The sequence below is a fragment of the Oncorhynchus masou genome, chromosome 4 (assembly GCF_036934945.1).
Source record: "Oncorhynchus masou masou isolate Uvic2021 chromosome 4, UVic_Omas_1.1, whole genome shotgun sequence".
Lineage (NCBI taxonomy): Eukaryota > Metazoa > Chordata > Actinopteri > Salmoniformes > Salmonidae > Oncorhynchus > Oncorhynchus masou.
The window spans coordinates 15,029,351-15,038,997 of NC_088215.1; the positions used below are offsets into that span (position 1 = coordinate 15,029,351).

The window sequence follows — 9,647 nt, forward strand, 5'->3', positions numbered from 1 at the left end:
TGAGTCAGGAAATGTTTACTTATTCACCATGTAAACTGGATTATTAGGAAAATCCTTCTTCTTGCAAAGCATGTAAACAGTTTAAACAAACTATTATATTAATCTGACTATGCACAATAATAAAATTCCAAATTGCATTATTGTATTATTGTGTGCATGTAACCGTACTCAATATGTCTTTCTCGTAGAATAGCATTGTTGGGAGCAGCAGGTAGCTTAGCGATTAAGAGCTTTGGGCCAGTAACTGAAAGGTCGCTTGGTCGAATCCCCGAGCCGACGAGCTGAAAAATCTGTCGATGTGCCCTTGAGCAAGGCACTTTGCCCTAATTGCTCCTGTAAGTCACTCTGGATAAGAGACATCTGTTAAATGACTAGAATATAAAAATATATTGCTTTTTCTTTCTTTTCTTTTACACCATTTCATTACAAACATCAGCAATAAAAAAAATATACCGGTATTGCCGAATCCCTTTAAGGAGATTTGATCTCTCTCTCTCAAACGTCAGGGAAAGTGACAGTGGGCCCAAAGCGCCACCTACTGGTACAACTGACACATGACTGGCACATATAGATCACAGATCCCCAGTCAAGGATAATCATTTTTTGTATATTTTTGTCAACAGGTGAAAAATATATACTAACTAAAACTAAAAGCAATACAAGTAATGTCAAAAATATTTACCTCTAAGCTATTATCTGTCCTCTTCAATAATGTTAACTAAGTTACAAATACACGATTTTCATATGATACAAAATGTAAACATCATAGCACAATATTTCTACAAGCAAGAAATATGAGTTGGCCATAATAAATCGTTTCTAAAAATAAAAATAGAAATTGTTATAAACTCGAATTTTGATTGGCTGCTGTACAGGAATGACGGTTCTCTAAGAATTCGCCTACACCACTGAGAACCAACGAAACTACAATTTATTCTTTCGGGGGACCAATCAGAATGGCAGATATTGTGCGGTCCACGTTTCTTTATTTTGCCCGTACATGCGCACTTCATTTCGAAAATGGCGGCTGTGCAAGATGGTCAGCTCAATCTGGAGGTCGAAAAAGACATAAAAACAGAAATAACAAACGATGGGTCTGGAAACATCAATGCAAACTCTTCGTCACCCGGTTCTACGTCTTCGGGCGGTAAATCGAAATCTCCTGCGGGATCGGGTGAAGATCAACAGACACTGCTCGCGGTGTTGCAATTTCTCAAGAGGAATAAATTGACAGAGTCGGTCGACATTTTGCGGCGAGAAGCGGGCTTATCTGCAGATGCAGATGATTCCCCGGTATCCGAGTCGGCGGGAGCTGGATCGGGTGGCGTCCCAAGTGTCGGTGCTGATGGGGGGGATGCCAACTCTCTCCTCAGCCGAGTGTCAATCGTCACCCCCATCGCACCCCCGGCCACGGCACCCCCAAAAGGTCTCGTGCGATCACATTCAAAAGTCATGCGTATTGTTTTTATTTGCCTTGTTAGCTAGCTACCCAGCTAAGATACCAAATAAAATATTATAACTTTGCGTATTCACAAGGGCATGCAATGCAATTGATTTGTTATTGCCAGTTGGCTTACTGTTGAATGAATAAAACACGAGAGAGCTTGACAGCCAGTCCTGAAACTGCTGTTTTTGTTCCTCATACTGGTAGATGTATGAAAACAGTTCTTGCGATAAGACCATAGCCGCGGGAAGTAGGAGCACCCCCTGAAAAAAAAACAGAATAAAAAAATAGTCATATTTTTGCAAAAAATGATTTTCACAAAAGTAGTGCCCTCGGCCTTTACTAGTATAAGCGGACAGAAATAGAGGTCTGTTACCGTGAAGCACGTTTTTCCCCCAGCATCTCTGCTTTGGAAGAAAAGGTCGTTGAATAATTCAGAACAGTATCCTGCAGAATTCAATAGTTGCAATTGTAAGAGTTGTCGCCACCGTCCCTGCGATTGTCATTCTAATGGAATCCAGAAAGAACAAAACCCCATCCTCAAACATTTATATTCGAGGGCAGGGTTTTAATATTTTTCTTGACCAAATAAAATAGAAAAAACAATTGACCATCCTTACAAACCACCTAATGTAAATGTACATGACTGTATTGTACATAGGCTGGTGATCGAGGTTAGTACCGGTAGACTTTCCATCACCATGAAGAAAAACAACGTATAATACAGTAATTGAGTACATTGAGGAGGAGGGGGGGGGGCAGTATGAAAAATGTATGCATCACTACAGTTAAGTTGCTTTGGATAAGAACCGTCTACTAAAATGGAAAAGGAATGAATAGACCATTTTCACTTTTCACAAATAAATAAGTTGCATTTTCTTAGTATTTCAAGAAACTGGAAAACATATCAAACAAGTATTTTTATGTTCCACAAGTTAACTGTTTTGTACAGATAATTATCAGACTCTGGTTACAAACGCAGGTAAACACTCAAATACATTTAGCTTCTGTTTTCACAAAAGTAGTGCACTGGGCCTTTACTAGTCGCAGCACCTCAACCCCAAAACTACTATGGATAAGACCAATAGTTCTATTACTGTTAGTTAGCTACTCCAATATATTTTCATTCTTCTAACAACTGTGCTTGTACAGTGGTGGCAGCATCAGGTGGGGAAGACCAACCAGACGTCAACGTTGTCTTGTCGGCCTACAGCCAGCAGGGGGACCCTGTCCTCTACCCACTCTACTATAACGGCCTGAAGAAGTTTATTGAGTCTGTCCTGGACTGCCACAGAGCTGAACTCTCCCAGGTCTTCTACCCACTGTTTGTCCACATGTACCTGGAGCTGGTCTACAACAACCACGAGAATGAGGCTAAACAGTTTTTTGAAAAGTAAGTGTTGTGGACTGGTAGTGTCGTTGCACCTTTGTAGCGTCTCCAAAGTTCCTGCCTGTCAAGTACACGTCTTTTATTGATTTTAGGTCCAACTGGTGTATTGATTTGCCAGGGACTTTTGAGTTCCACAATGAAATGGGTAACAACCTGTTCTATTTGTAGCTGCCTAGCTCAGTGTAATGTGACACTATGCGTGCGTTATGTAGACGTTAGATCCACGGACTCTGCTCCCTGCTGTCTCTCCCTACCTCAGGTTCAGCGGTGACCAGGAGTGTTACTACGAGGAGGACCTCCGCATCCTCTCCAGCATGTCCAAGAAGGAACACATGAAGGGAAACGAGACCATGCTGGACTTCAGGACCAGCAAGTTTGTCCTCCGCATCTCCCGAGACTCCTACCAGGTAAGTAGTCTTGGAAAACCAGAAATGTCAAGGTCTCTGTGGCGGTTAACAATAACGTATCGTATGTTATCTTACCAGCTTTTGAAGAGGCACCTGCAGGAACGTCAGAACAACCAGATCTGGAATATTATACAGGAACATCTCTATATTGATATCTTTGACGGGATGCCTCGGAGTAAAAGTCAGATTGATGCCATGTCGGGCAGTCTGGCTGGGGAGGGCAAGAGAGATGCCAACAAAGCCAAGGTGTGTGTGTGTGTGGGGGGGTTGGGTTGTCAGTGATGCTTAAGCAAAAATCTGTAATAGTTGGTTTGTTTTAAAGTGATAGTGTTGTCAATGTAGGTGTAAGTAAGCCAGTGAGCAATACTTTTTATTTTAAATTTCAGATACGCATTAATGTATTTGCTGATTAAGAGCATTGATCTGTACTGACTAGACTTACTGTACCACTCCTGGCTGTTGTGCAGGTGTTCTATGGTCTTCTGAAGGAGCCAGAGATTGAGGTACCTCTGGACGATGAGGATGAGGAGGCAGAGAACGAGGAGGGCAAACCCAAGAAGAAGAAACCGAAGAAGGACAGCATGGGCTCCAAGAGCAAGAAACAGGACCCCAACGCACCCCAACAAACTAGGTTCATCACCAATGACATACATTTCTTTAGTTAGTTGTTTTCCTTAGTGCACACGCCCTAGCAAGCCGTTTCGCTAGGGGAAATTAACATGTTTATTTCTTATTGGACCAGTCCAGGTAGTCCCTGTTTCAGTCCGTGTTCATTTGGTGCCTAATGAACACAGCCCAGATTTCCTTATGTTTCAGAGACCACGAACAACATTTGTACTCTATTCTGCACTAGAGTTAGCCAGGAAGCTTGTTAGTATTTGCAGTCCCTCCCCATTGAAACAACTGTTACTGCCTGACTATGACTTATGAATGATGTATAAATTGACCGTGTTCATTTTTAATATCCAAGAATCCCCCTCCCCGAGCTGAAGGACTCTGACAAGCTGGACAAGATCATGAACATGAAGGAGGCCACGAAGAAGATTCGTCTGGGCCCAGACAACCTACCCTCCATCTGTTTCTACTCCTTCCTCAACGCTTACCAGGTCAGCCATGCTTGGATATGGATTTTGAATGTTTGAATGACAACTTTATTAGTATACAAGTATAACTTTGATTTCAATGTTGACAAAAACTTTGTGATGAGCTCAGTGTTCTCAACGTGAAGCTTCTAAAGCATCATTATTTAATATTGTGAATAAAACTTTTACTCACAGTATTAGCACAAAACAATGCGGTAACATACAGTATTCTGTCTTGACCTTTGACCTGTAGGGTCTGACAGCGGTGGACTTCACAGATGACTCCAGTCTGATCGCGGGGGGCTTCGCTGACTCCACCGTTAGGGTGTGGAGCGTCACACCCAAGAAACTACGCCGGGTCAAATCTGCAGCAGGTAAATGACAATGGTGACCACAGAGAATATATACAATACATCATGCACACATCCAAACACATGTTATGACCAAGGATGAAAGTAGCATTCCACAAGCCATCTATAACCATTGTTGAACTTGAGATCATAAATTGATAGTAACCATGACTTTAAATCTGCTACCTCTCTCATCTCCCTGTAGATCTGAGTAATATTGATAAAGAGTCTGATGACGTGTTGGAGAGGATCATGGATGAGAAGACGGCCAGTGAGTCTAAGATCCTGTACGGACACAGTGGACCAGTATACGGCATCAGCTTCAGCCCTGACAGGTAAGATGCTATAAAGTGATCAGTGGGGGGGCCACTTTCCCAAACTCAGATTAAATCTGGTCCTGGACTATGAATAATGCTCAATGGAGAATGGAGAAGGTAAGGGGTATCGAACTGATTTTGCCCCGGGGGCCGCATTCGATCTTCAATGAGGTCTGGAATAGAAGTCGACCGACTATGATTTATCAACGCCGATACCGATTATTGGAGGAACTTAAAAGCTGATACCGATTAATTGGACGATTTTTATTTATTTATTTGTAATAATTACAATGACAACAATACTGAATGAACACTTATTTTAACTTAATATAATACATCAATAAAATCTATTTAGCCTCAAGTAAATAATGAAACGTTCAATTTGGTTTAAATAATGCAAAAACTAAGTGTTGGAGAAGAAAGTAAAAGTGCAATATGTGCTATTGTAAGAAAGCTAACTTTTCAGTTCCTTGCTCAGAACATGAGAACATATGAAAGCTGGTGGTTCCTTTTAACATGAGTCTTCAATATTCCCAGGTAAGAAGTTTTAGGTTGTAGTTATTATAGGAATTATAGGACTATTTCCCTCTATACCATTTGTATTTCATTAAGCTTTGACAATTGGATGTTCTTATAGGCACTTTATTATTGCCAGTGTAACAGTATAGCTTCCGTCCCTCTCCTCGCTCCTCCCTGGGCTCGAACCAGCAACACAACGACAACAGCCACCATCGAAGCAGCGTTACCCATGTAGAGCAAGGGAAACAACCACTGCAAGGCTCAGAGCGAGTGACGTTTGAAACATATATTTGATATATATATATATTTGATATATATATATATATATATTTGATATATATATATATATATATATATATATGTGTGTGTGTGTGTGTGTGTGTGTGTGTGTGTTTCTAAAAAGGAGTCCACTATAGTGATTATTAGTTAGCTGGACAGTCAAGAAACAACACTGTTTGACACCCCTGGTCTAAGGGCTTTTTAGTCCAGGACTATGCTTAATCTGTCCTTGGAGAACTGGACCCGGGTGTATTGGACTAATGTTAGGAGCCAAGGATACATAGTTTGAATTAACTGTAAACTTCATAGAGATTTGAAACACGAGTTACGGTCTTTTCTAGTGTTCTTATTTCTATGGTTAACTTCAATTCTCTTCTAATCATGTATTTTAGGAACTACCTGTTGTCCAGTTCTGAGGACGGTACGGTCAGACTGTGGAGTCTGCAGACGTTCACCTGTCTGGTGGGGTATAAAGGACACAACTACCCTGTCTGGGACACTCAGTTCTCACCCTATGGTTACTACTTTATCTCTGGGGGACATGACCGAGTCGCTCGGTAAGAACCCTTTATGAATACCCAATGTTCCATTTGTTTCAATGCGATTATGAATGGCATTCTTTGGGCCTGTTTCCTGGACTGAAAAGGATGTTCAATGGAAATCTTCTATTGAAAGGGCTTTCAAGGCTTAATTTATGTCTAGAGAAGCCTGACTAATTTGGTTTTGTTTACCTGATGGGTCACAAGAAAACAGCCACTGGTCTTTTTGAGGTTTTGCTTGGTCTTCTTCCGCAGTCTGTGGGCGACTGACCACTACCAGCCCCTGCGTATGTTCGCTGGTCACCTGGCTGACATCACGTGCACCCTCTTCCACCCGAACTCCAACTACATGGCCACGGGTTCAGCTGACCGTACCATCCGCCTCTGGGACGTCCTGACTGGAAACTGTGTCCGCATCCTCACGGGTCACAAGGTACGAAGAGTTCAAGGTCGTAGGGTACCCGGTGATCTGTTCTCTCCCAATAGAATGTCTCATAGGATGGTTTGGTAGGCACAAAATGGGAGACTACACCTTGAAAGGGGGGGAGGAACAGCCTAAATTCATTTTTCACAACCCTGAGTAACATGTCCTTTTGTACAATTTGAAATCACTTATTGCATACTGTACACAACAAGATTAGTATGTGTGATGTTACAACCTCCATATCTCAAACCGGTTTGGTTCCCAGGGCCCCATTCATTCCCTGGCCTTCTCCCCCAATGGGAAGTTCATGGCCTCGGGAGCAACTGACGGGAGGGTTCTACTGTGGGACGTTGGTCACGGCCTGATGGTCGGAGAGCTGAAGGGACATACTGACACCATCTACGCCCTCAAGTTCAGCAGGGACGGAGAGATACTAGCCTCAGGTTGGTGTCCCTTTAATTTTACCTTTATTTAACCAGGCAAGTCAGTTAAGAACAAATTCTTATTTTCAATAACGGCCTAGGAACAGTGGGTTAACTGCCTGTTCAGGGGCAGAATGACAGATTTGTACCTTGTCGGCTCAGGGGTTTGAACTTGCAACCTTCCGGTTCCTAGTCCAACGCTCTAACGACTAGGCTACCCTGCCGTCCCTTTACTGACATGTAATACCCTTTTCACACTACTAGCCCTGTGATGGCCTGGTCATGCACCCACCATACTTAGACATTGCGAAAAGAAAATATCTGCGCAAGCACAGTATGGTTTAGGGGGATATTGGGTCTACAAGAAATGTATGCTTGTAGTTTTCCACCACTCCACTTATATATTTTCCAGGCTCAATGGATAACACTGTTAAACTGTGGGATACACTGAAGGCCTTTGATGATGTGGAGCTGGATGACTTCACCGCAGCAACAGGTCACATCCATCTACCAGAGAACTCCCAGGAGCTGTTGCTAGGCACCTACATGACCAAGTCCACCCCTGTCATTCACCTGCACTTCACCCGCAGGAACCTACTGCTGGCTGCAGGGGCCTACAACCCATGAGGACATTCAGAGAACCCCCTGCTAGAAAAAAACAACTGGGGTTGTGTGAGATGAGAAATTACAAAAGTCTGATCCAACCAAAATGCCCAACTGAAGTGTGTCTACTGTGATGCAGACCTAAGGATCATGGTTGTTCCAAAAGCTGCAGCACCATCAAGCCGATCTAGGATCTGATTATGCCCACCCAGCCTAAAATGGCTCAGGGGTGAAACTGCCCCTAGATACAGATCCAGGATAAGCTTGTCCTCTCAAATCTTAATCCTTAGTGGGGAAATGCAAAACTGACCCAGGACCAGTGTCTAGGTGCAATGTCACCCTACTCCCTTAAAAAGAGTGCCATTACTAGCCTATTAAAAAGACCATGTTTCACTGCCACAAACAGCTTTATGTGGCTGTCATGCTGTATAGAGTATTTTATACTGGTGCATATTGTGTAAATAAAACACTTTTTTAATGACTCGGTGGGTTAAATTGTACATTGTTTTTATTGTTAACAACACAGTGATGCCAAATAATGGCCTTATTTCTTACAAGCACATCCAGCTGCCGCCAAACTTCCGACCACTATACTACAGAACAGTCAGGACACCTGTGGGGAAACAAGAACACATTGGAAATATACAGTTAACTTTCCACCAGGCAGAAACATGTATTGTCCACACGACGACTCCCGATTAGTCATACACATTTCTGAATAAAACAGTGCAGTCTTTATAAAATGGTAAGTTTGCTAGACAAAATGGGTACGAGAAACTGACGGTATCCTATGCAATACACTCACATCACTTTGCCGTGACAGCCGCCTGTTTCTTGGGCTTCAACTTGAAGAAGAGGGCAATGGTGGCTATGCTTGCATATGTGAGCAAGACACACTGTGGACAGAATAACACACGTGTGACCTTTCTGAGAATGTGGACTGGTTGTACACCATCTTGCACCGTAATTCATGCATGAACTTACGTTCCTCCTGCCTGTGATTGTGTATGCATTGAAGTACTTGGCAAAACCAGTAAACTGGTGACTGGTTCCTGCGTCGTGTCCGCCCATGTTGGATAGTAGCTGGTCCAGAGAGAAATAGATTACTCAGTCAATTACAATGTATTGATAATGGGAGGATTACAGAGGGCAAGTAAAAGTAATGGCATCCACAAATTATGGAATTACCTATTTCTATCACCCACGCGCAAGAAGTTAATGTCAAGTACTTATTGGACTCGGGGGGGGGATAATTACTCAAGACAACTTGCCTGTCAAACATTGAATCTCAGTAGCCCTAGTTGACAAGCCTAACGGTCTGCAAGCCAGGCAGTTTCTTTCCACAACAGGGAAAACAAATGAGCTAACGTAACGTTAGCTAGTTACAGTAATTATCTCATGTAATTGTGTGGTACCATTCAACCCAAAGCGGACTGCTATATTTGTGTGGGTATTGTTAGCTGGTTCACTTTCATTCAAAAACAGTACCTGACAGGCAGTAGCTAGCTAGCTACCGCTAGAGGTTAACGTTAGCAAACAATCTGGCTTGAGCTACCTCGCTAACGTTAGCAATATTGGCTAGCAAGATTAGTTGGTACTGACAAACAACTAAACAGGCATTTTAGAGACACCACAAGCAACGGCGTTCTGGACAACGCTGTTATAAAACGTAGGGAAATGAATAAAGCTAGATGTTATATTGATTGTCACTATTCTTACCTTCAACACAAACGACCCTTGTGCACGGAATTGAACAAGTGCCCTTCAACGAGAGAGGCCGAAATGCTAAAAGTATCAGGAAGTCCCGCCTACTCTCTACAGCGCATGTTCAGTGGTTAGTGTTTAATGAACCAATTTTTTGGGACGAAGCG

The 9,647-nt window shown here is 42.6% G+C and overlaps 2 protein-coding genes across 2 annotated transcripts; one reads left to right on the forward strand and one right to left on the reverse strand.

Moving 5' to 3' along the window:
• The first annotated feature begins 1,012 nt into the window (after positions 1-1,012).
• On the forward strand, positions 1,013-8,257 carry LOC135524376 (transcription initiation factor TFIID subunit 5-like). Its single transcript, XM_064951849.1, has 12 exons — positions 1,013-1,426; positions 2,597-2,837; positions 3,094-3,241; positions 3,320-3,487; positions 3,709-3,872; positions 4,212-4,347; positions 4,577-4,697; positions 4,879-5,008; positions 6,181-6,345; positions 6,583-6,760; positions 7,017-7,194; positions 7,586-8,257. Exons 1-12 carry the CDS (start codon positions 1,021-1,023, stop codon positions 7,798-7,800), a joined length of 2,250 nt encoding a protein of 749 aa, XP_064807921.1. The 5' UTR covers positions 1,013-1,020; the 3' UTR covers positions 7,801-8,257.
• A 9-nt stretch (positions 8,258-8,266) lies between these two features.
• LOC135524434 (ATP synthase membrane subunit K, mitochondrial-like) lies at positions 8,267-9,592 on the reverse strand. The gene is made up of 4 exons (XM_064951966.1): positions 9,496-9,592; positions 8,761-8,859; positions 8,582-8,672; positions 8,267-8,389 (listed from the first exon to the last, which is right to left on the reverse strand). Exons 2-3 carry the CDS (start codon positions 8,845-8,847, stop codon positions 8,583-8,585), a joined length of 177 nt encoding a protein of 58 aa, XP_064808038.1. The 5' UTR covers positions 8,848-8,859; positions 9,496-9,592; the 3' UTR covers positions 8,267-8,389; position 8,582.
• Between the last annotated feature and the right edge of the window lie 55 nt (positions 9,593-9,647).